The following is a 27,728-nucleotide window of genomic DNA, read 5'->3' on the forward strand; positions in this document are numbered from 1 at the left end:
AATATCTTTAAAATAAGCCAGAGGTAAAAATGTAAAGGCCTGAATGACTTGAAAAACAGAAACAGAATAATTTCTGATCAGTGACTATTAATGGGCATAGTCATTTTATACAGCAAGTAGCAACAACAATTTAGCAGTTTTTTAAACAGGCACTTGATAAGAGTGTATACTCAATACTGGGGCATCATACGCAAAAATATGGCTTTATTACAAAGGATTCAAGATGGCAACTACTTAGAATCCAGTGCCAACACGGATTATAACAAATCCAGTGAGTATTTTGTTTTTCAATTATTCATAGAAAATTTAATCCTGATTAAGTATCCTTGGGCAGGAATTCATGGGTAGTTGATGACTGAAACCAGTATTTATGTGAAACGCTTCTGTTAATTTAATCTGAGTATACAGCTTAATTATGATTGGGGATTCAGTGTAAGAGAAATGAATTATATCAGGATTAAAATTTTAGTAGCATATCACACAGTACTTTCTCCTTCTTTCTTTTTAAACATGTAAACCTGCTTGTCCCTTCACCTAAGTGCTCAGATTTTAAAACCCTTTGTAAAACCAATGCAATGTATCTAAGTTTTTCATAAACTATCTGTCAAAAACGCTTTGCTAATCAAGCTAAAACCTAACTAGAGCTAAAAGTAATAGAAGAAAAGGGAGAATAACCCCACCCACAAATAAACAAAAGCTTATTCACTTAACTATGAGTATATTTTATATTGATTTTCTGAAGTAACTTCATTTTCAATTTCTTTAAACTCCAATACGAAATGCACTTTCCTTAAAGCATAAAAAGAAGCAGTTTTTAACCAGTGTCTTACACTGATTTCATAACTGGACTTGGTTTAGACATGTATAAGCCAGTAATCATTTAACTGATTACTTTTTATAAGACTATCAAACCTGAGTTAACTATTGATATAAGAGGAGGCATTATAAGTGGTGAATCTCTTACCAAAATATCATATAATTCTTTTCATCTTTATTTCCATATGGAAATTGCATAGATCACCTTATAACAACACTCTTTCTTGAAAGTTTATTAAGTATATTTCAAAACATTTATTACCTTTTTTTCAGTTTGGTACTGCTTAAATGCAGTTGTATAAATAACATGCTCTGCCTTCTCTGTTCAATTTTTCATACCAAAAGTATGAAAAAAAAAGTCACTGTATTTGGATCCTTATTGCACTCTGGTAAATAAATTTACTTTTCCTCTAAAGAAAATCAAGTATCAGAAGTGAGGCCGACTTTTGTGTCCAGATGATATGGTCAGTGGCAGTGTTACTGAGGAAAGTGAAGAAACTTCCCAGTATAGACTGTGGGATAGAAAGAGTCTGTAGAGAATCACCATGGAAACAGACTGGCAAAGGATAACGCCTACTGTAATGACCTGAAAAGAAAAGAAAGGGAATGCTTTACAATGCATGCAAAACAGAAATTATATTTAATTTATCATGGACCTATAAATACTTTATACATATATAAACTTATATATACTTTATATAAATACATATAAATAACAAACTGTATCCGTCCCATCTTTACTGTGGGTACATTTTGTAAAAGAAATTTTCAATAGGAAAATGAGACTAATGTTCAACTATAATTGTTCAAAAGTAAAATTCCTTTAATGGTTAGTTTATAGATGTCAAAATAAGATACAAAAGAATAATTTTCTAAACCATTTTCTCCTCAGGGTGCATGCACTAAAGAAAGTAATAAGAAAAATCAGACTCCTGGCTAATCTAGTAATAGGAATAAAGCATACCCCTACCCGAATCCTGAAGAGTACTCTAAAAGCCCTTTCTGAAATTCTCAAGTCACTTCTCTATTTTTGTAGACTACCTTCCTATCTATTTACCCTTTGTGAATACCTCAGGTTCAAGAAACATTTGTGCGTTCAACCACACACTGCATTGCTTGTAAAGGGCTCCTGGCAGAACTCCACTTCGAGATGATGGAGTAATTCACCTAAGAAGGTAGGTATCAATACAACCAAAATGCGGCATACTTGAGCATGGCATTCCAGTCTGCAGGCTGTTAAAGCAACTAGACTGTCTTTTAGAAAGCTGTCTTGATTTTTAACATTGTGTAGCAAAAAATTTTAATCATTTTTTCTTAACTACAAAGATGTGTTATAAATTTTATAATTTAATTTATAAAACAGTATTATGAAATAGGCTAAAATAAGAATAACAAAAGCTATTTCCATCATTTTGCTTATAAACTAAATTTAAATACTCACTGGTTCAATATTTTGTTTCAAAGTTTTATTTTAAAGAATCCAAGAAACCGCTGAATGGATAAACAGGCCTTTCCTACTTTAATAATTTCCCAATAAAGACTACAAAAAACTATTTTGATCATGTATACTATTTACCTTATCTCTTTGGTAGTCATTAAAAATGATAGAAATGCATGCAAGACCTGGATGGCACAAAAACCACAAGATACAGCCCTGAAACAAATGAAAAATAAGTCAAATAAGCGCAGCTATGTCTTTGTTTTCAGAATGTACCAGATAAATAACATTACTAGCATATTTAGGAGGTCTTGATTGATCTCAATTGGCCTGTACAGTAGAACTTTCAATAAAATGTAGAAATATATTTGCTATTGTTGTGACAATGATATTCTGTTTCTAATCAAATGGGTGTTTTGGAGTATTTAAAATCTTACATCTTCCTCATACATATATTTTGATGTTTTGATATATAAGTAACAAATCAATAATTGAGAAAAACAAGGTACAAATGTGTAATATTTCTATAAAAAAATATAAGAATATACATTCATATTTGCATATAGATACACAAAGAAATTCTGTAAGAATACACAAAAAACTGATTAGCAGCAGTTACTTGTTTGAGATTTAGTACAAAAGACACAGAATTAGGCGAGTCAGAATGGGAAACTTTTTAACACTATACTTTTCAAATATATATGTTCTATTTTTCCTAGAACATGGCAACATATCCTTTTCCAAAATTAAATTTGAAATAAAATAATAAGTTAATACTAGTAACTGTTGAAATGCTTGGTATATTGAGGTTATAAGAAAAAAAAACAAGATATAGAAAAATGTGTTCAGTATGCTACTATTTGTATAAAAGTGAAGGGAAATATAAAGTAATATATATATATATATTTTTGAATTTTTGAATTTTATTTATTTTTTTATACAGCAGGTTCTTATTAGTTATCCATTTTATACATATTAGTGTATATAGTAATATATATTTTAAATTCTCTAAAAAATAAATTAGGAATTAATAGCAGTGATTATATGAGGAGGTGATAACTGCATAGATGGGAGAGAAGTAAGAAACACGTTTGCTGCTTTTAAAATACTTTTGGATGTTTGAACCTATTCAAATAGTTATATTAAAACATATAAAAATGAAAATTAAAGTTTAAGAAAAAATTTTTGTACTGTTTTAAACATAGAAGAAAAGAAAAAATTTAGTTTTAAAATACCCGAAATATATACTAACTTTTGAAACAGTAAGCACTACTGTCTCTGGGAAGAATTCCAAAGTGAAATGGCATATCCTTGCCTGTTTGGTACTCAGAGGCCTGACATGGGTTCCTAGGGCTGCAGCAGCAGCTTTAAAATGCTCCACATCTGGCATAAAGAAGGAATTCGGCCCTCCGTCTGGAATAAACAAGGAATCTGGCCCTCCTCCGTCTCAGCCTTGCTCTGCTGAGACTGTCACCTAGGGGGGGCTGACCAAACAGCTTATCAGAATGCTGCTCTGAGTTGCCAAGATGATGGGTTATGGATTCTCTCAATCTGACCAAAAAAATGTAGCTTTCTAGGAAGGGAGGCTTCTGTAACGTTACTGACTCAACCTGTCTCCTGATCTTTTCCTTTATTAAATGGGTACAGAAAAAAAATCCATCTGCCTTTAGATCTCACTAGCGTAAGAAGGACACAGCCAGGGGGAATGAAGTAGACACGGTCTCACATGGATGCCATGAAACGGCTGAAGCACAGTATGTACTCAGCCTCCTGGCTCCCTCTGCTTACGCTGAAGGACGGCTCTTCAGAGTTTGTTATAAAACATTGCATAATTCTGGGAGTAACAGTTCATAGTCCACTAATGACTGTTTTTTGAGACATGCAAACTGAATCCTAATTTTTTTATTTAAAAAAGTCTGATACTACAGAAAAAATGTAAAATCCCTATTGATAAAGAAATTATAATACAGGCAAAACTGACCTGCCAAAGATTACATGGAAACTACTGTTTCATGAATTCTGCAAAGTGGGGATAATATCTATATCTCATAAGTTGTGAAGATTAAATGATTTGAAGCACATAAAGTACCTGGCGCATAATAAAAGTTTACTAAATATTAACATATGGTTGCTCCTTAACTTCCCAAGTAAAGCAAAATGAAGTTGATAATGCGAAGAAGTCATTTTCTAACCAAACCCATACTTTGGCAAAAGTGATATAGAACTCCCTTTTGAGTGTACTTCTTTCCACTGTGATGATCTGGTAGAGTCCACAGCCTAATGACAATGCTAGGCAAATTCTTAAAACAATTAGAAGGATCCCTGCTAAGTTGTGATGTGAATGGTGGCTGTGAGGACTGGTGTCTTCAAACTGTTCCCAAAGTAGCAAGATACTCTGCAAAAAACAATATTATATTTAGAGAAAAAAGTCATGTCTACTTACAATAAAGTACTTTTTTCAACTCTTTTCTATATCCCCTTAACCAGTATATAAGCATTCCTAAGAGGCTCTAAGATTTATCAGACTATATAAGGTGTTGATTAATAAAGCACAGGCAGTTTTTCCTTCACTGATACCCTCAGCTGGAGAAAAGGGATTGTTATCAAATGAGACCACATACAAGAGATAAAAAATGCTACTGTTACCATGATTCAAGTAAGACATCTCTAATGATGAAAATAAGTTGAAAAGATGAAGAGAATAAATATAAACTTTCTTCTAAATCTATCTCTTTCTTACTTCAACACCTTATTAGGAATCAAACCGTTCTGCATTCAAGCAGAATTTATTATCTCAGGATAAACTTTCAAATATCTCAGTATCTTTTGTAATCCAGAAATTAACAAGTCAGAATTGTTGATTTCAGACCTCATTCTTTTCCCACAGTAACCTCCCTGGGTAAAGGAGAGTAGATTTTCAATATCCACCATAGCATCCAGGGCACAGTTACTTATCCTTATTTGTTTGTTCACCTTTTTTTCCCATATTGTTACTATCCCAGTATAAAGCTCACAAGTTCCTCATTAAGCTGTTCTGTTTACTGTTATTCAGTAGAAATCAGTGCCCACATTCCCTCCACCTTTACCAAACAACAATCACTTAAATTACGATAATTTTCACCATCACACATGTCAGTAGCCCTCTGTGCTCCCTTCATTTGCCAACTCAGCCTTCAGAATTGGGTCTTCAGTGGCTTCCAAAGAATTTAGATCAAAACTCCATTATTAAATCCAATTTTAGGCTTTATGGGGTTTACCAGCAACCACTTCCTTTCCTCATTCTCAAATCTTCCACCCTAATGTTACTCCAGCTACCATTCTTGCTAGGTGAACTCTTTTCTCATCTTGCACACATAAATTTCCTTCTTGAAATGAAAATTTGATCTTTATTACAGAAATTTATTCCTCTACGCCAAATTATACCCGTCTGATTCCTTAACTTTTTACAACAAAGAAGTGCTATTATAGAACTATCATTTCCTGCTATGTGAGGTGATGGACATGTTAACTGGCTTGATTGTGGTGATCATTTCATAATGTATAAATATATCAAAACATCAAGTTGTATACCTTAAATCTATACAATTTCTATTTTTCAATTATAACCCAATAAAGCAAAAAATAATAATAAACTACTATTTCCCATGATTCACATTTTTACATATTCATACTCCCATATTTTCACATACGTATGCTAATGCATGACCTCTGGAATACACTGTACAGATTTACGTGATCTCTTGCTGCCTGTCTCGTCCACCTAGTCTGGCTGCTGTTGAGAGTCAGGGCCATGTCTAATACATTCTTCACAAATGCTCACATAAACTCTACGGTAGTGTTATAATCTCAATTTGTATTTGTTTATGATAATGAATTTAAATTGCAATGAAATAATGAAAATTCAATTTTTAAAACAGTTATTGAGAAATGAGAATTTAACTTGATATTAACACTACTCTCCATAAATCCTGGATCAAAAACATTAAGTTGGTAGAACTTACCCTTATTTTAATCACCTCTAATTCAGTTCTTTCTCACTAGCTCTCCCTTCCTGGCATTATCTCCTTTTTAAATATCAGTATCTGTGATATGGTCTCTTTCTAAATCAATCATATAAATTCAATAAACCTTCACTCAGCACCTAAGGTACTAAAATAAGTACTAGAGGTAGATGAGCACAGGCCTTACCCTTCACTAGTGAGTTTTTCAATTTAGTTAATGCATTAAAACTTAGATTATGATGTCCTTTACAGAGCCCAGATGTATATTTCATTTTCATCTATAGCTAATGACAGTCACAAACTCAATACAAATTTTTATGTTTATATCTTTCTTCTTAATTTTTATAAATCCATTGCACATAGGCATATGGAGATACTAGAATAATGTCTATAGGTCACTATAGAGAAAAACAAAAAAAAGGCATAGAGGACTCTTCTAAAAGACCAAGTTTGTTTTTGCATTTGTTTTCAAAAACAAGATCCTATTCTTTTTTATTCTACATTTTGTTTTTTCTTTAATCTGATATTCACTTGAATTCTTTCATGTATAAAGTAGATTCTGGCCAATGAATGAATCTCAAATTCATTAACTGACTCATTTAATATTGAGTACTTACTAAGTGTTAGAAAATATGAAAGAAAGCTCTTAATTAGGAAATGAGAATCTAACTGAATATTAAATATACTGCACTGAAATAATCTGATAGGAAGCTCAGACTCAGGTAAATTACAATGAAATTCTACAATTTACATAAACCAGCACTCAGAAAATTAACACGTTATTTATCTATCACTCTTTTTTTTTCCCATTTTAAAAAAATTGAAGTATAGGTGATTTACAATGTTGTGTTAGTTTCTGATGTACAACAAAGTGATTCAGTTACACATATATATACATATTCTTTTTCAGAGTCTTTTCCATTATGGTTTATTACAGGATATTGAATGTAGTTCCCAGTGCTATACAGTAGGACCTTGTTTATCTATTTTATATATAGTAGTGTGCATCTGCTAATCCCAAACTCCTAATTTATCCCCCCCTCTCCCTCTTTCCCCTTTGGTAACCATAAATTTGTTTTCTATGTCTGAGAGTCTGTTTCTGTTTTGTAGATAAATTCATTTGTGTCTTATTTTAGATTCCACATATAAGTGATATCATATGGTATTTGCCTTTCTCTTTCTCACTTACTTCATTTATGATCTATCACTCTTTAAATCCACACTTTAAAATGACACAAATTCCTCATGGGTCCCAGGTTTCTTGACATGAGATATGTTCAAATTTGCATTTCTCAATATTGCAAAGCAGAAACATTTAGTATCACTACTAACCTGTGTTATGACAATGAATACAGCAATGCCAGTGGACGCAGGAGTAGAATCCCACTGGAGAGGTCTGCTCTGAGACTTCTTCATTCTGACTATTGTCCAACCCATGCATAGACTCAGAAGTAAGTATAACATTTGAATTTGGGAAGCGATGTCAAAAACTAATGGGAAATGAAAACCAAAGTCAACTGAGTTTTCACAATACAAAGAATTTTATCCTTTTTTTTTGGCCACACTGCGCAGCTTGCGGGATCTTAGCTCCCCGACCAGGGATTGAACCTGCGTCCTCAGCAGTAAAAGCATGGAGTCCTAACCACTGAACCACGAGGGAATTCCCAAATTTTATCCTTTTTGCATTGAGAATATAATTATTTTATTAACCACAAAAGACAGGCATTTTAAAAAAGAAACTGATGAAATTCAATAAGAGATATTCATGTATAATAATTCTAAAGAATTAAAATTTTGCCATTAAATTTGTAAACATTTCTGAAAATAGTTAAAACAATGGCAATACTCCTATTTTAAAAAATATATATGTGTCCATATCATATCTTTATTAAGGCCAACTTTAAATCTCTTTGTGTTTCTTATTCTTCTTAGTTTTTCTAATTACAATCTATAACTCACTGCTTATGAAAAGAAACAAATTTTAAATATAACTTCTGCAATGTGGAGAATACTTCTGGGTTGTTAATTTTTTTTGGTGGCTGACCTATATATAACGTGAAGAGTATTTTCTAAACCTATTAATAAGAAATAGCATGACAATAAAACGCAGAGCTGCTATAACATCCAATTATGTTGGCCCTAGCGTCAGAGTCCTGAAGACAAATGAAGCGCTCCATGCATTAGTGTGATGTGCCACCCGGTGGCCATCACTTACACTGCAGGGGAAGTTGGCTGCGGTAGAAAAGACGCAAAGAAAGCACCTGCACCCAGTTCAGTGCTACAAGAAAATAACAAGCAATAATACTTCAACTGCCATGTGCATTCATTTTAGAAGTTCTATTTATTGAGTTTTAAAAAAATTATTACTTTTTCATCAGAGTGTATTTTGATGTGGATTTTGGAATAAACATGTGATCACAATTCAACAAAATAAAACTTTCTTCAAATTGCCATTTATAACTTTGATGTCTACGACTTTTATTTCTTTTATATAAAGATATTCTTAGAGAAACAGATAAAACTAGCTGTAGTATCAAACTAATATTAAAAGTGACAAGCCAAAAACCTATTAATAATAGACCTTTTCAGCTTTATTTTGACATATTTTTCTCCAGCTCTGCCACCCAAATTAAAACTGGATACTTTACATTTATGCTTATATACTTGTAATAGCAAATTCTAATAATGAACTGTCACTACACTTTAATGATATAAAATGTCATGGCCTTTCAGAACAAGCACAATTTTCTTACACCAAAGATTTTAAATGACTGTGATGCTAATTATTTTTATTAAACATTTCACAAATACATATTCAGTTACTTAAAGAAGTTAGCCAAAGGAATATCCCTACATAAGTTGCTAATTAGCAAAAGCAAATACTGGGGAGGAGGGAACGTTGATTTTCTGGCTCATTTCTTTACATACTAAGTAATGCACATATTGATATAATACCATAACTGTTAGGGTAGGTAGACACTGCTTATCTGTTCTTGAAAAATAACTAATAAATACACAGATGACACAAAAACCCCATTCTGTGGAATTTGATTAAAAATCTTCATTAACCAAACCTGTTGTCAGAACTACCAAAAATGATCAACATTGATTTATTGCAGTTTTTTTAAAAAGACTTTTGCTTTTAACTTACCATGAAGATGCCAGAGAGCCTAAAACACTGTTTTGTATACAGTAGACACTCAACAAAACTTCAAAAGTCCTTGATTTTAGTAACAGCTTTGCTACTGATGGGCCTCTGTGTGCTTTGCCTCTTTGGACCACAATTTCTTCATCTAAAATGCATAAGCTAAATTATTTCTATGCTCTGTCCAGCTTTAAAACTCTAGGATTCTCTTAAACATCCTGAGTCATCTAAGAGAAAACAGGAGTTGAAACCAGGGTTCTAGTAATGTCAAAAAAGGAGAAGCAACTCTTGTTCATGCCCAAGAGGTAAACAGTATACATCCTCTTCACAAGGAAAAGGAAAGGTTCTAGAAGTTTTAGAATCTTAAAATAGGCAGCAAGATCAGGATAAGTGGGTCCTGAGATGATTATAGAGATTATCATAAGATACCCTATTGAAGAGTGAGGAGACTAGAAGAGAAATATGGAAATATAAGGAAAGTAAATCCTAGAATGGTTTTGTATTCAGAATCTGCTTTTTTAGAGCAAATCTTAACTTGTTTTTCAGGATTGAGAATGGCATATGACCTGATGTCCCTCTAAAGTTCCCTTTAAAAAGTCATGATTATAGGAACTTTTAGTTTTTCACCATCATATTTAATTGAAAAACTACTTCACAAAAGTTCCTCTTATAAATTAAAGAACAAAGCTGAGAGGTCAGCTCAATTATAGGTATACTCTATGGCTCTGGGTTAGAAATAGAGACAAAAAGTCAAAAAAGGGATGAAAAAGGGAAAAAAAAAACTTTAGCTTTGTGGTCAGAAAATTTGGGTCTAAATCTTGGCTCTACCATTCACTAGCGGACTGACATTTGGGAATGTACTTCCTGTCACTGAGCCCAGATTCTTTATCTGCAAAATAGGGATAAGCATATCTACTTCACTGAGTTTTTGTTGAGGATAAAAATGAGAGAATGTGGGAATCCCCTGGCGGTCCAGTGATTAAGACTTGGCCTTCCAATGCAGGGGGTGCGGGTTTGATCCCTGGTCGGGGAGCTAGGATCCTGCATGCTTTGCAGCCAAAAAACCAAAACATAAAACAGAAGCAATATTGTGACAAATTCAATAAAGACTGTAAAAATGGTCCACATGAAAAAAAAAATGAGAGAATGCATATAAATATGCTCTAAAGACAATGAAGAGCTATACACATTACCTATCACTAAGAAGAAACTAAATAGGATATGTGGAAACTAAATGTATAATCTTTTTTCCAGTTGAGTTGAATCTAACCAACCTTGGATAAAAAAACTATTATGACAAAAAATAATTGACAAAAAAGGAAAACATACAAGAAGCAGATAGCAAGTTTATGTTTTAAAACAATGCTCAGTAAGATACTCACATTCTGCCAAACTTCCCATAAAAGGTACCCCTATTCCATCTTTGGAGTAACTGAAGAATTGAAGAGGAGAATATTAGCATCAATTACAAATGTGAAAAAAATCATTCATAATCAAAGCAAGCATAATTTTGGTGGACTAATTAGGATTAATTAGACGTAATGATGAGTTTTAATGGTTTTGAGTTACCTGGAGAAATGAATGTAATTAGCGAAAGCTGAACCAGCTTGTAACAGCAATGCAGTTGTCAGAACCTTTAAAACCACGTGCATGGGTCCTCCTTTCTTAATAGCCTGCCACAATGATTGCGCATAAATGCAAGCAATCACAAAGTACACTAGGACTAGGAGGAAAAAGAACTCATGTAACCCTGTGAAGAGAAGAAAGGAACAAGCCAGTTATAGTGTTGGGGTGCTTTCAAATCTTCCCATCGGTATATTTCCAGAACTTGTTTTTTAATTGAAGTCATAGCATTTACTTTTGTAAGAGAAAAAAAAGGAAGATTGTTGAAACAAATAATTTTCTACTTTAGGATACAGTCTTAACTATAAGAACGCAGATTAAACTAAAGTCAATCTATAAGAAATCATATTGGTCAGGGAATAAGCCCAAAGACTAACCACAAGATCATAGTTTTGGTCCAAACAGTAAATTAAAACAATGATTTCAGCATTCAGTTAGATATGCTTTTTTACCCCCAAAGTGGATTTCTTTTATAAGACGTTTAAAAATAGATTTAGTCAGTCAATAAGAGTTTTATATACCCTGACAATGATTCTCAAAGTGTGAGCCCTGTGCCAGCAGCACCATCACTAGGGAAGTAGTTAGAAAGGCAGATTCTTGGGACTCATCCCATATCTACTGAATCAGAGATTCTGGGAGTGGGACCCAGCATTCTGGTTTTTAATAAGTCCTTCAGTGATTCTGATACAGCTAAAGCCTAAGAACCAAGCTCTGGAATGTATCATAACTTTAAATTCCCATTTGGACAAAGTGTCAAAATACCTGTCACCACCAGGCCTCCTTCTGAAGTAAATGGCATTCAGCTCAGTCAAAGAGGAAAACCTATGGAGACCATATGACTCCACTCCACAGGTGACTGAAACTAAAACACGTGACCAAGTGGCTACCAATCCAAAGACTAGTCACTGGCCAGCAGCATCACTTGGTTCTCAAAGATACGAAGCCAATCATGTTCTCTTGGGACATCAAACCACAAAACATAGAAAGGATGAGGCAATGGAAACTGGAGTTGAAAAGAGTTGATGATGGAGCAGGCCAAAGGGTCAAACCAGGCCCTGATGAAATAAAGATTTTGGGTAAGCAGGAATTTTGAATGAGCAGAGGAAGCTGGTTGGTAAAGACAAGAACAGAGTATACGAATGTGCAGATTTTCTATTAAAAACGGTCCCAGGCATGAAACCGCCTCCAGTTTCTACCAGCAGCTTTTCAGTAGCCTTCACACATCCTCGAGATAAACACTCCTTTTTCTGTGTTACCTGGAATCTTTTGACTGTGTCTTCATTTTTCAGAAATTTCAGAAAATTTTATAACAAACCAGGGGCCAGCTTTGAGTTTAATGGCTTACATTTACTTGGTTACATCTAAACCTAGTCCCTAATATTAGGGCTTTTATATTCTATCTAAATAACACTGGATATCGTGACAGTGGCTATAGCTGTCTCTATTGAATCTGTGGATGAACAGTCTAAACTGTACTCACTTCCATTCCAACTGTAACCCCTGAACCTGCTCCGGTTTCCCATGTGGGATAAACTCCAAACAATAGGCATAGAAGGGAATATTTACATTGTATGGAAAATAATTTTAGAAAAGTCATCCAGAAGATACAAATAGTAGGAAAAATACTCAATAAACAGTTCAATCTCAATCATGTTTTTGGCATTGTTAGGAGAAAAAGAGAGCGAGAGAGAGAAAGTATTTCAGCCACTGGGTGTCTCTCTTGCTCTACATACATAAATGGTGATTGTCCACTTCTCTAGTCTAGGTGAGAAAGTATGTTTAGACTTCAGGAAGAGAATATCAAATAACAGAATGGGCATATTTTCTTTTAAAATTCCTGATATAGAGAAGTATTCTAGCTTTAGAAATAATGGGACAATAAACCTGGGATTGTTATAGTAATGGAACAAGGCAGAAAATAAGCTAAACATATTATAACTGTGTGTCAGTAAAAGTATGCTATCCTGTGTTCTGAATCTGTTTTTACCTTTTCTTCTTAGTATAAAGAATTAAATACGGCATTCTATTTAAATTTTTATTTATTTGTAATACTTTACAAAATATTCATTACAAGATAAGGTTTCAGACTCTATTAGGTTAGAAATGCACCATGAAAAGAAAATCCCAGACTATTTATTGAGAACCAGAATAATATAGGAGGAAGGGACTTTTGAAAATAAGACACATGTCACTAGCAAAAAATGTTTTAGGATTATTCAAGATTAAATGTATCTTCCATAAAAAGCTAACACGGTAACCAAAAAATTATTTCATTGAGATAATATATTAAATAACTTGAACTAGGACATTTGTCCTACACTTTGCTCATTGCATTTTGCATAAATTATTCTTACCTTGACCCTGATACTTTAAAAATAAAACTGGGTCTGCACTCAAGTGTTCTTTTAAATAAACCACCTCTAGGAGAAAAAGTCTGTTTTTTTTTTCTCTTCAATCAACTTTACTTTTGTTCTGCCACCATCCTTCACAGGAAAGTAATCTATGTTCACCTTGAAATTAAAATCTAATTTTAAAACAGGTGGGAGATAGGAGAAAAGAGGGTAAGAAAAGGAGAGAGTCAATGGGTCATGGGGCAGCCCCTGGAACACTCTTGCCTACCTGTGATGCTTGCTGTCTCAGAACCCCATTGTCCATCCCACCCTCAAGGGTCTCAAGATAAATCCTGATTAGTCTAAACCAATTAGAGAAATTCCAATATTCCCCTTTCCCAAAGAGGTAAACCTAACCCTTTACTTCGACATGTTGGTTTACCCTTATCACCTTTCTGATACCTTCACTTACATTTCTCTTATGATGTTAGACAACAAGGTCATGTGTCGAGTTCTGGCCAATGAAATGTGATAAGAGAGCTTCTGGGAAAGGTTTCCTTGCTCTTAAAAAAGAGACACTGAATTTTGCCATTGCCTAGATGTACGGCCCAGACTGCTGCAGTTAACTGTGAATATGAGGGAGGTGACAAAGCTGACAGTCAGAGGATAACAGGGTAGGATAATGTTAAATAAACTACCCTGAAGAAGCCTCAGAAATTATTGTTATGTAAGAGAATTAATTTCCTTATTGTCTATACCACTTGCATTAGAGTTTTCTGTTACTTTAAGTTACAGAGCCAAAGGTAAGATGCAACCCATTATCTTTCAGGATAACGGAGGAGAAAAGGGAACAAGAGAAAATAACAAACATATCTGGAATCTTAAGAACAGTGAGATGGCAGGTGTGACAGAGCCTGTAATACCATTCCAATGAAAACCAGTCTACTTTAGACAATAATGCTTTAATTCTCAGGATTCTGAGTACTTCTTCTTTTGGTCTCTACCAATCACAAATATAGTTAACAAGGATTCTAATTTTTTAAGAGGTAGTTTTATTTTATTCTACCTTGAAGCATGATATTCCTATGTAGTATTTTGTCAAGTAGCATCAAACTTGCCTTAGTCTACATTCAAAAAAAAAAAAACCAAAAAACAAAAAAACCTAAGTCTGTAAAATATAGGACTAACTAAAGTCTCGTAGATATAAAATACATAGTTGGTTTGAAAGAAAACAAACTGTAAGATTTAACCAGAGTAACATATAACATTGATTGTAGCTTTTTGCACCAGGTTATTCTAATTCAAACCTCTAAGATACATGTTCTAGCAGTCAATTCTCAGTAAAAAGCATAGCAAATCAATTTTCTCTACTCAGGGCAGAAAATTAGTCAAATGAGGAAAAGTTTCTAAAATGAACTAACTGGGAATTATTCCCTGGAAACAAATTCTATACCTGAGGCTACAGAATAGGAAGAATCACTCTTAAGGCTCTACGTTGAAACCAACACATTACCAAAACAATGTGGAATATGGACTTTTAGCTAAGTGGTTCTGCACATTAGAATCAACTTCAGAGCTTTGACCAACTACAAATGCCTGGCTTCCACTCCAAAACCAAGTCTACCTCTCAGTCTCTGGGGGTGGACATCTGTATTTTTTCCAAAGCTCTCCATATGCATACACAGTGACAGGTTGAGAACCACCGATTTAGACTTCAACATAGAATTAATCATATTTTAAGGCATTTAAATAATAAAATGATGTGATCCTTGGAAATTATGCCAGCCATCTAGCAATGAATACTTTTGAGTACTTATGGCACTTTTTAATAATCAATCCCCACAGATTAGCCTTGCACAGAATCCCATGCTTAATGAAAATCCGTATTATAGTGAATTTTTTCCCCTCATTTAAATACTCTTGGTGACATGACCAAAGTAACTCTCCCCATTCTAGTATAAGAAAGACAGATTTTAGACATACTATAAGTATCAAATCAAAATCAGTCACAGGAGAAGATAGGTCAAAAGGAGTCAGGACTAAGAACTTAGTCAGAATGGTTAGTGGGAACCCTAAAGAAAAAGCTAGCCATAATTTAGGGTGTTGAAAAAAACACTAGAAGATATGGGCAAGGTTCAGGATGAGCCAGGGTAAGGATGACTGACATTCAGTAGTCTAAGCACGGCACAGGGCACAAATGTCATTACTTTATGGCCTACGGTCAAAGTTCAGATATCAAACTGGGAATGAGGAAAAGAGTCTAGAAATGAGAGCCTAGATAAGGAGGCAAGAAAAAGAATATCAGGATCCAGTGAGTCTCACAGATCCATACAATAAATAAAACAACCTCTTGAGTCTCCACCCTCCTGCCTGAAGGCAGAAGGGGGAAGGGCTACTAGATGTGGACTCCACTAGAGGCAGTAGGGTTTGCATGTACAGTGACTACAGAAGAGCATTACTTCCTGCTGAAGCCTGACCAGTCCTAAAGATAAGTGTCATATGAAATAATGAAGCTTTATAGTTAAAAGAAACCTTAAAAGCAAGTTAATCCAACCACCCATCCAATGCTATCACTAGACCTGGGTTTCATCAATGCCTTTCCAAACTATGTAAAATAAGTGTCAATATCTCTTACTAAGATAAAAGAAATGGTAGGACAGAATTAACTTTCAATAGTGATCTACATTGATCCAAAATAGTATCAAGTGAAATTTAACCTTTACATTCATTTGCATTCAAAAACAATTATGTCATTTCCTTCACAGAAAAGACTTTTAGAATGAATTATTTTTAAATGTTTAGGACCCCATTCTGTCACTATGTAAGTATTTTCTCAAACTAAAGGATATATATATTTTTTAATTAATTAATTAATTTATTTTTTTATTTATGGCTGTGTTGGGTCTTCGTTTCTGTGCGAGGGCTTTCTCTAGTTGTGGCAAGTGGGGGCCACCCTTCATCGCGGTGCACGGGCCTCTCACTATCGTGGCCTCTCTTGTTGCGGAGCACAGGCTCCAGACGCGCAGGCTCAGCAGTTGTGGCTCACGGGCCCAGTTGCTCCGCGGCATGTGGGATCTTCCCAGCCCAGGGCTCGAACCCGTGTCCCCTGCATTGGCAGGCAGATTCCCAACCACTGCGCCACCAGGGAAGCCCCCAAACTAAAGGATATTTTTTTAAAAGTTTCTTTCTTTATACATTAAGTTACTTGTGACTTATTGTTTATAACACAAGCTCCTTGAGTTGCTTTTCTAGCTGTGGCAATTTACACTTTGAGCTTAACAACTGGTTTAGTCTAATGGGGCCTCAACTCCTGGCCTACCTCCACCCACCCACCTTGATGGCAAATGTAATGCAAGGGGATTGAATTTTTCTCTAAGCAGATTGACTCTTCCAAGTGGGTAATGAACTCATGAAGAGGTAAACACCTAACCCTTTTCTTTGACAGATGGCCTAGAGATTTTAGTTTTCATTCTGACATGTTAATTTACAAATCCATAATACTTTATAGCATGTCCACCATTAATCACAAGAAGTCATTCATTTCTGTTTGGGCTAGGAATTCACTTCAGTAAGGCAGAACATAAAATTTTGTCAACCTAAAATTTTGAAGAAATATTTTATGGGAGTAGATTTGATTTTGGAAAGTTTTATCAATTTTGATCATTTCAAAAATGGTTGCAATCTCCAATGAAGGCAACCCCTAAATATGTTCAAACAACCTAGTGAAGGACAGCTATACAAAGTAGTGGAATTTCTATCTCACTTAATCATTGGGTTACTAATTTAGACTGCTCAGTTTCTTAACATTTTTCTGTTTATAAAAATAAAGCTAGCTTATCATAAAAACAAAAAGATTTAGAATGTAGAAACTAAAAACTATCCATAATTCTACCACCCAAAATATGGAAACAATCTGTTAATATTCTTGTACTTCTTTCTGTTTATTCTCTGCATTTTTTAACACACTTGAAACCATACAATACAAAATTTCCAGTTCTGCTTTAAAACTTAATAGTACAGCTGTTACAATTCTATAAGAAGATTTTTTTAACCATTTGTCTACTGTTGGACACAAGTTGTTTTTAATTTTCAGTATTCTAAAAACACAACATGAAGATACTTGTGCATAAATCTTTTTCCGTATTTAGGACATATATTTAAATACATATTCTTACCAGATTCTCCAGCACTGAAATGATCAAATGGATTCCCTTCAGCATCCGGGTTTAGTAACATCATTTCAAATGGGATATCTTCCACCTGAGAATTCTCATTGTCCTCTTTGCACGTATACTTGTCTGCATAGAACACGTGCCACGTTTGTGGATATGGAATCTGAGACACTGTCAGATTATGTTCAGTCTGATTCATGGCTACTTTAAAGATAAAAAATAGCACTTTCAAAGCAAAATTCTCAAATGTATTCATTGTTTTAGTCACATAATCAATTTGAAATTAGAATTCTTCTGTTTAGCTCTCATTGTCTCAGTAGTCCAAGCCCTGATGTAGTATTGGAATAAGTTCTGTAAGTCATAAAGCAGGTAAAAATAGTGTATTTTAACCAACCAAAGGAATCACTATAAAAGTTCTATGAAATACCACAAATGACTAGAATAGTTTCACTGAAACTCTGAATTTCAATTATAAGTATTTTCAAAATTTTCAAGCAAGTTAGCAACACTAAAAATTTTTTTGTTGTGGTGGTAAAATGTACACAATACAAAAGTTACCATTTTAACCATTTTTAAGTGTACAGTTCTGTATTAAGTATATGCACAATGCTGTGTAACCATCACAGTAACATTTCTGAAAATGACTTGAGTTAAATTTAAAATGGAGCATTCAACTTTGGAAATTATTATATCTAAAAATTATGACTGACAAACACCTTCAAAAGATTTTCCAAAATCTCTTCCTGATTGGTTATTCTTTAAAAAGTTACTAAAAGTAGAAAAATAGAAGTTACAGGAATATGAGTTGTTATACCGGGTCAGATCTATATAGTGTGTTGGGCTGGGGTGGGAACTCATGAATGTTGGCCTCACACAGACCTGTGCTTGAATCCTGGCTCCAATACTTACCTTCTATATGACTTTGGGCAAGTTACCTAAACAATGACACTCACTTTCTTCATCTGTAAAATGAAGATAATACAGCAAAGAGCTGATGCAAGGACTAAGTTATATGAGTCACTTAACATGGTATCTGTCATATAGTAGTAGCTGAACAAAGGTTAATTGTCCTTTTCCTTTCTTTAAAATAAGGTGATTAAACCAATAAGTGGTTCTCAATCCAGGGTAATGCTATTCCTCTGCAGGGCATTTGAATATGTGTAGGGACAGTTCTGTTGTCACAGCAATTGTTCTCAACTTCAAGATACTTGAAGCGGGGCTGTGCTAAACTTCATACAATCCAAGCTTACATGACAAAGACCTGTTCTGCCCAAAATGCCAGTAGCACCCCCTTTGAGAAACACTAAATGATGTCTAAGATCCCTTCTTGATCTAAAACTATGATTCTGACCCAAGAGAAACTCACTACTACCATGAGTGTTGCAGGAGAGTGGCGTCTCAAACACTATGTGTAATAAAGACAATGGAAGAGTTAGAGAAGCAAGTCTTACTAATCATATACATTACTTAACCTCTCTAAATTTCTTTCTTCAGTAGTCAACTTAAGATACTTGCCCTATCTGACTCAGAGTTCTTGTGAAGAGCAAGTGAGACAGTATATGAAAATCCTGTGTGAAGAGTCTGATTCTATATAAAGTATTCTTAAAATATATGATTATGTTGGGTGCAATTCCCAAGTCTAGATTGCCCCCACTGCATCCAGTTAGTCTTGATCTTTTCCTCAACTGAAAAAATGAAACTTCTTAATAAATAAAATACATTTCTTGAGATAACTGTGGAAATTTGTATATGGAAGAGATTTTAGAGGTTATTATGAAATTATTCATTTTCTTAGATGCAGTAATGGTATTGTTATGGTAATGGTAATGGTTATGGAGAAGAATGTCCTTACTCTTATAAGATGTATGCTGAAATACGGTGAACTGCTCAAGGCACCAACAGCTTATTTTCATTTCAGTTAAAAACAAAAATCACACACATACAAACATAAAGCAAATGTAACAAAATATTATTGATAAAATTATTAAATCTAAGCCAAGGATATACAGATGTTGGTTGTACTATGCTTTCAACTTGTAAGTATAATTGAAAATTTTCCTAATAAAAAGTTGGAGAAATACTATTTATATGTTGTCTTTACAAATGAGATACAGATTTACCTTGTCAGGATTCAAATTTTGAGGACTTAAACTTTACATTTGGGAATTTCATTAATAGTAGTTAAACTGGACAAGATGATTTTGTTAAGAATACCACAGCATTGTTTTTTTGGATATCTTAATTTAGCTGACATTTATACTGTTTTTCTTACTGCACAGCTTCTAGAAAAAAGTAGCAAAGACTCTAGTTTCTCTAGTTTCTGTTAAATTGATGACCTTTAGTAAGAATTCAATATATGATCAATAGCAGCTCAGAAATAAGGCTTTTGAAATGTGCAGCTCGAAATTATGTAATCTGGACTTCATTATATAAAGGCTTTGCTGTGCTGAGGTTTTATCACTTGCACTTTTTCTCTTAGATAAAACAATATAAAAATTTAACCATTATATTTTCACCAATACACTTTTTGATGTTTCATTTTAAATTATGTAGATCTACATCAAATAAAAACAAAAGTGTGCTTCATAAAGTGATATTGGCCTTAGTTTTTGTCTTGCTGTCTTTTTCAGTATGCCTAGGAAATAAGCCTCTTGACAAAACTGCATGTTCATTGTTTTTGAAACAAAAGACTACAGCACAGCACGCTTATTGTATGCTGATGCAATGAGTACCTCAAATATTAACAAAACTTGAATTGCAGAGAATGGTGTTGAAAGGCTAATCGCCCAATAATATTATAAAAGGAAATGAATACTGTTAACAAAATTACCCGGAATAATAAAATACTAACACCTTTAAGCGATTTATACAATATACCAAATGTACATGAGGAAATATATGCATATGATGTAAAAAGATAATACTGAAAATGTTTTATATACAAAGTTACATTTAATTCTTATAATCTGACAGCAAATATTTTTGCATATAAACTCATTTTCTGTGCATTTAAATATCTTCTTTGTTTGCTTTAAAAACCTACAAAATAGTTTTTATCATTTAAAAAAATCTGATGTTTTATGACATTACTGAAAGAGAAAAAAGCAAAAAGTAAGACTGAAAAATAATTTCTCAAACATTAATTTGGGAGAATGTATAATCACAAGCAACATTCAACACTGAGATTTTTCAAATCTACTAATCTTCTCATAGTTTACAGCAGCAATAAGGTTTTACATAGGAGTCAGGCATAGTTAATGAGCTCATCACCAAGTAGGTGAAAGGCTATTAATTCTTAAAAGTCTCATTAATGGTCAGGAAATGAGAGTTATTTCTACAAGGAATTATTTTCAGATACGTGATACTACTACACTGTCATGAATTTAAGGATATGCTTTTTGTTTCAATGCATCAAAGCTTCTAAATAACAATATACTATAAATATGAAAATAATATATAAAAGTTGGAGAATACAGATTTTGTTAAGACTTGGCTTTTGTTAAGGGAAAAAGAACTGATTACATATGTAGAAAGTGATATATATGTCATTAGTACTTAATTTATTTCAGACCTCCAAATTTAACAAAACAATCTTCATTCCTCAAAAATTCCAGTTTCCTGAGATCTTCCGTTCCAACAATTCCAAAGAATACCCTTGCACTTAAGAGTAGGGAAGAGGAAGAGAAAACAGAAAAAGAAACAACAGCAAGAGGTTTTATAAATTATAGCTCTCTACATATGCAACTCCACCTAAAGAGTCATAATTAGAATCACAGCATTTTAGGACTTTTAGGAAGCTTAGAGAAAACTAGTCCAACTTCCTTGTTATACAGATAGGTAAAGTGCAGCTCAAAGATAACAAGATCTTATTACAAGTTACTAGCAGTGATTCTCAGTTTAGCTGTCTTTGCCATGCAGCAAGTCTCTCTATATACGTAAGTTCTGTGACTGAAGGTATTTGACTGATAAAAAAATTATGTTTTTGCAAGTGTATATAGTATATGATATAATATTGATCATGTAATATAAGAAAACAAATCGATTCCTATAGCTCAAAGCTTTAAACTGTCTGATAAGTTACTATTTCATTTAATTTCACTTTATTTTATTTGGCTGTGCCGGGTCTTAGTTGCGGCACTCGGGATCTTCCTTGACGCATGTGGGATCTTTAGCTGCTGTGTGCAGGCTTCTATCTAGTTGTGGCCTGTGGGTTTTCTCTCTCTAGTTGTGGTGCGTGGCCTCAAGAGCACGTGGGCTCTGTAGTTGAGGCACGCGAGCCTCTAGTTGAGGCGCTCGGGCTCGGTAGTTGTGGCGTGCGGGCTTAGTTGCCCCGCGGCATGTGGGATCTTAGTTCCCCGACGAGGGATCGAACCCACGTCCCCTGCATTGGAAGGTGGATTCTTTACCACTGGACCACCAGGGAAGTCCCTGATAAGTTTTTAATAGAGAAAGAAAAAGACTTTGAGGTGCGAAGTACAAAGCAAATGACCTACTAACCAAAAACCCCTCAAGCACTAAGCTCCATGACAATTCATCCTACAAATACTTAGTCAATGCTTAACTGAGCACTAGTGTATCATAAATTCTCACTCATAGTACCATGTAACTAACATTCACAGTCCTTATCACAATAGCAGTTTCACATTTATTCACAGTGATCTTATTTATACCCTCAGCAGCCTTAAGGACTGTGAGAGTGTCAGTATTTTGGTCCCTTGATTTATCACTAGTGCCGAGCATAGTACTGGAAGTGCTGTGAATGAATGAATGAATGAATGAATGAATAGACCAAAAGAGCCCTGCTGCTCTCACTGATTGATTTTATAACACATAAATAAAATGTAAACTTGTAACTAAAATAAATGCTGTGGAGGAAAACAACAGGCTATAAAAACTCAAGTGTTAACTTAGTGGATGGAGGAGCCAAAGAGGGGAAGGAAGAAAAAGCAGAGGAAAAGCCTGTGCAAAGGCCCAGGGTGGCACTGAAAGAACACCTGCGCTACAAATAAAATGAGGCCGAAGGGGGCAATGTTGTGAGATGAAGCTGGGGTCGGGGGTAAGCAACAGCCAGACTCGGATGGCTTTGCTGATCAGATTAAGGAGGGCCGTCTTCGTCCTAGAGCAGTAGGAACCCACTGGAGTACTGAAGGGCGTGGTGAGGATGTGAATGTGACATGATCAAACCTGCTACTCAGAAAAATCACTCTGATTCCAGAGGGGGACCAGCATAGCTGCAGTGGCCAGGTAGGAGCTACTGCAATAGTACAGGCGAGAGATTACGGCAGCCTGGAATAACATGGTGGGGGTAGAGATGAAGAAAAGTAGATGAATTCAAGAGATACTGAGAGGTAACTTACGAAACAAGAAGGGGATAGAGAGGTCAAAGAGGGCAGTGTTGGAAGACTCCTTGGTTTCTAGTTTATTCCCTAGATAGATGGTGGTGCCAGTTCCTGAAACAGGGAACACTGGAAGAGGGCCAGGTTTGGATGGGCAAGGTGGTTGACATTATGAGAACTGGGGACAGAAGGCTAGAACTTTTTATACATATGTGGAACACCTAGATGATTAAATTGGTGTAGAAAGGAAAAGAGAATTGATAATGAGCATTTGTAGGAATTTCCCAGATAAGTTCTAAAATTCAGGGTTGAGGTAAATAACTTTATGTAAGTAACTGTCTCTTTGATATCTGAATCCAGTCATTCAGGCTTCTTCAGCATACTGTCAATGTCATCTCACAAACCTAGACAAAAGATCCCCACAATGGGTGGCAATGACTGGGGACTTGTACTCTCACCCCTACTCAGGCTATGAGGGAACCAGACAGCTGCTAAGACGAAGAAGACTGGATGTTTAGAAATGGCAGTGCTTTACTGACTAGACTGAAAGAAGAGTCAGAGATTCACCATTATGCAGAACACGGTAGGGGACATACAGGGGGGAAAGGGGAGAGGGATAATTCCTATTTTTTTCTCATGGATGTCTCATATTCCTAATTAACAACCAGTTAACTTCCAAGGGGTAAAATGGGTAGCATGGCATATGCTCTTCATTTCTATATTAAAAAGATTTGCACTCACTCTGGATGGCAAACACCCTAATGCATGGGACAGTGTTGATGAGAATGGAAGAGCTCAAGAATTCAGGCAACTAGAATAATAAAAGTAGAGCCTCTCCAGAGGCAAACCTAGAGGTTTACAAATGATGTGGGGCTGGTATATTCTAAAATGACACATTGTGTCACCATATGACTTGGTCCCGAGTCCCAATAACATGTTGCAAAACAGCATCACTTGGGCTAAATTATACAATTAACTGAGATAATGCAAGCTTAGTGTTTAGCTCAGTGCTACCAGATAATAAGCATTCAACAAATGTTATCATTCACTCCATGCTGCCACTTGTTCAAAATATATCTGCCATATTGGTATGAATTATGTGACCTGTGAGAAGTCTGAATGTAGGAAAGTACACCTTTATAAATTATCTGGATATTTTTTCAAATATTTTGAATAAGAGGGGAAAAAGGCATTCTATCTTTTGATCAAGGAAAAGATTAGTTTCCTTAAACTTTAGCTTAAAATGTACTCAACACAGTGTGATATGTGCTGTGCCATGAAACATCTTGATAGGTAAATATTATACTCCCGACATTAAGGAAGAAAAAAATATACATAATGATCAAAGAAAAAAGGATATACTCACTTGTCAACTGAGCTTTGGTTAATTTTTCACTACAGCTATAACCGTGACCGCTTTCCTGCAGCTTTAGCCATTCCTGGGCTTGGAACAGGTAGAGTTTAGCTTCCTTTCCAATGGCTACTGCTATGCCATTGATTCTGACACAGAGAAGAGCATGGTCACCTGGACATTAGAACAAAAATTATCAACTAGTTGGTCTTGTATGGAACTGAGACGGTAGGACAACTCAATACCTCTATTTATCAAAATGGGAATTAAAAGAGCACAGTTTGTCTTAAATCTCATTTTAGCTAGGTAGGTCACATTAGAATGACCATCCCATTCAGATGCAAGTCAAGAGATTATTCACATTAATTATCCAAAACAATGTGTGGTGTTTCCTTATACTTCAGCTGATAACTCATGGTTTTTCACTGAATAAACAGCCACTTCTGTATGTAGACATTCACTGTGATAGAATTTTGCCTCATTTTACAACCACTCCACATCTTTAACACTTGCCTATAAACTATCCATAGAAATTTCCTGCCAAAGTTTCTTTTGTTTTTTAATATAAGATGGCTGTTAATGTTTAATTATTCTTTTAATATAAAAAAACAAAAACATCTTATAGCAAGAAAGGTTAAATAAATGAGTTTTGGGGTAGACCTGATACAAAATTTGACATCTGTGACTTTTACAAAGGAATTTTCAGAACAATATATGTTGTAAGACAACTATAGAATGAGCCTTGTTGCACACAGCAACTACATTTAAGGCCCAGGAGAGAAATAGCAAAAAGTAGTTGCCTCTAGGGAAAGGGACTCTGGGTGAGGAGAAGGGAAACGGGACTGTTTTTTCATCTGAAGATCTTTTTATTCTCCTGTTTCTGTTGTTTTTACTACTATCACTTTGACTAAACATTTTAAATAAATTTAAAGTTATATCAAAAACCATCTAAGTCTCTGATATAAACTAATTACGTTATAAATTATCAACAGCCTTAAAAGTGACTCTAAGGCCCTATTAACATCTTAAATCACATTCTGAATTAGAGTTCATATTTCAGTACTGTATGGTCTTAGTATTATTATTTTCCTGAATTCGAATTCACTGAAAATTGGTAATAGTAAAATACACACACACAAAAGAGAGAAAGTGTGTATGTTAATATACTTGGAACACTCTATTCCTCAATCTTACCTGAGAAATCTGGATTTACTACATGTTTCTCCCCTATGTTTATCAGGTAATCACCATGAAACATCAGGGTTGTCTAAGCCTGTCTGGGAGTCACGAGTAACAAGCCATGTCACAGCTTCCATACATGCCAGATTTTCTGGTACTGTCCAGACTGTACCATTTATTGTAGTGACATTACTATCACTGTCAATAGTCAAAGTATAGTTACAGCCAGTTGATGAAGTAACTGAAAATGTTACCTAAAAAAATAATAAAACTCTCGAGTTTCTTCTTCCTTCACCCAAGGTCTACTCCACAATAGATTTTGTTAAATGGATTGCATCTCCTTTTCTCAGTTATTTTTAAAACTTCAGATTAAAAATAATAAAGTTTCCCCTCCCTTCACACCAACAATTCTGTAATTCAATACTTTAAATTTCTTTCCCAACCAATTAGCTTCCTGTTTTTATTATCTTCTCCTAAGAATCCTCTCTAGGACAGTATTCTGATCTTGCATCTTTTAATGCTAAAGACTCTATTAATCAAGGATCCTAACCTCATCAAAGCAAATAATTATTTGAAATATAGTAGTAGTCAAATTAAGAGTACCAGCAGTATAATACCAAGAAAAACATTCAAATTTTGAGGGTGCAAATAAATAAAGCAAAAATTAGAATGCAGATTCATTCATTGAAGAATTATGGATTTTTGAGGGAGACCAGAAGGGAATGCAATCTCATTTCAGAAGGGCCACAGAGGATACAAACTATGAAGCTTCCAGGATACACTTGCACGCATCTCTGTCAAGTTAATTCTAGGCCTCGTGGTCCACAGTAAAGCTACTCCTTTCGTAGGGAGGTAACCAAACTGTCCCAGCAATTGTGACAACTAGATTGTCAGGTGCTTGGGGGGGAGGGGTGGGTGGTTCCAAAACCTCTCTGCTGCCAAGTAGGTTTTAGCAACCTGATCTTAAAACAAAAAGAACAAAACCCAGGAAATCTAAGTTCTGGGACTTCACGAATTACGGTGCCTTAGTGTATACAATCAGGCTGAGAACGGAGCGAGCAAAGGATGCTTCTTTGAGCGAAGGATCTCGAAACTGGCAGCAGGAGAGTCATCAGCACATTCGTTAGTACGGGGAGGATTGGGGAAACGGTCTTCTAGGTGCAGAATACAGCCACTAACCGGGGGAGGTGCTGACAAGGATCTGGGGAGCAGCAACGCAGGGGCTGGCCATAAACGCATCCCACGATTCCGGGAAGCTGCGATGGGGGCGGCTGCCGGCCACGCGGGAAGCGCAGGTGAGCTGGGTGAAGTCCCCAGCCTCGCCGCCGCCGGCTCCCGGTTCCCCACGCGAGGCGGGGAGGGAGGGGCCGCGGGATGGGCCCACGAGCCTTCATCCCTCTCCCCGCCCCCGCACCTACCGTGGAACTCGAAGTGGCCGATGCTCTGGCCGTGAGCGTCTCGGGCCGCGGCGCTGCTGAAGCTGCCTCGCAGCGTCTTACCCTGGCTGCCGGGTGGCCACCAGCAGCAGGTGAGGGCCACCGCCAGCAGCCGCAGCCCCCCCATCCCCGCCTCCTGCTCGCCACCCACACCCCTGCCCCTAACCGCCTGTGGCCGCGGCCCCACGTCTACAGCTTGAGATGAGGAGGTGAGGGGAGAGGGACCAGCGTCGCGGGCCCGCCCCCGGGAGTCTAACAGCCAATGAGGGGGCCCCTCCACCACGAGCCAAGGATACCCACCAATCAGAGGCTGAAATGGGCGGGACTGCAGATATGCAAGTCCCATCACTCTCCGGCCTTTTGGCTAGTTCCCGCCTTTTTTATGGAGACTCAGGAGGATGTTGCTTCAGGTTACGGAAAAATTATTGCCCTCCTCTCCTCCGCGCGCGTGGTGCCATTGCGCATGCGCGGGCGCGCGGAACGGGCCCGAAAGGTTTCCAGGGATGTGTGGGATTCGAAAAGAGCTAAGAAACACACAACAGCAACGTTTCTGGTGAGGCGAGGAATACTCCAGCAAAGAAAGCCCTACGTGCCCATGTAACGTACTGGACGTTTCCAATTTAATGTCTCAAAAGCACGTAACTGCCCCTGTCCATTTAATGCCTGGCCTCTCGGCACTTTCAACCGACTTTTTCCTCCTAGGTTTCCTGTCTTCTTGAGCTATGCCATCATCCAACAGGCCAGACAGCTGAGAATTATAGCGACACCGCCCCCCCCCCCACCTTACCGCCACCCCTCATACCTCTACATCCAATCAATTCAATGAAACAGAAGTTTATTAGCGCCTCTTCTGGACGGTTAGGTTAGGAAGTGTCAGCCACTATTCTATGCAGGCCACCAT

At 35.9% G+C, this 27,728-nt stretch overlaps 1 protein-coding gene across 1 annotated transcript; it reads right to left on the reverse strand.

Moving 5' to 3' along the window:
- Positions 1-1,131: 1,131 nt before the first annotated feature.
- Positions 1,132-26,954, reverse strand: GPR180 (G protein-coupled receptor 180). Its single transcript, XM_061170988.1, has 9 exons — positions 26,810-26,954; positions 24,228-24,386; positions 17,529-17,729; positions 10,970-11,150; positions 10,783-10,832; positions 7,588-7,745; positions 4,458-4,649; positions 2,393-2,470; positions 1,132-1,402 (listed from the first exon to the last, which is right to left on the reverse strand). Exons 1-9 carry the CDS (start codon positions 26,952-26,954, stop codon positions 1,244-1,246), a joined length of 1,323 nt encoding a protein of 440 aa, XP_061026971.1. The 3' UTR covers positions 1,132-1,243.
- Positions 26,955-27,728: the final 774 nt, after the last annotated feature.

Source organism: Eubalaena glacialis, chromosome 16 (assembly GCF_028564815.1).
Source record: "Eubalaena glacialis isolate mEubGla1 chromosome 16, mEubGla1.1.hap2.+ XY, whole genome shotgun sequence".
Lineage (NCBI taxonomy): Eukaryota > Metazoa > Chordata > Mammalia > Artiodactyla > Balaenidae > Eubalaena > Eubalaena glacialis.

What these genes read in the sequence shown, in the direction of transcription:
- GPR180 (XM_061170988.1), bottom strand. Translation starts at nt 26,954, where the DNA reads ATGGGGGGGCTGCGGCTGCTGGCGGTGGCCCTCACCTGCTGCTGGTGG. An exon ending in AATTACATTCATTTCTCCAG is followed by an intron (nt 10,833 to 10,969) that starts GTAACTCAAAAC and finishes TCAATTCTTCAG; the next exon opens with TTACTCCAAAGATGGAATAG. An exon ending in TCTATATCACTTTTGCCAAA is followed by an intron (nt 2,471 to 4,457) that starts GTATGGGTTTGG and finishes CATTTGTTTCAG; the next exon opens with GGCTGTATCTTGTGGTTTTT.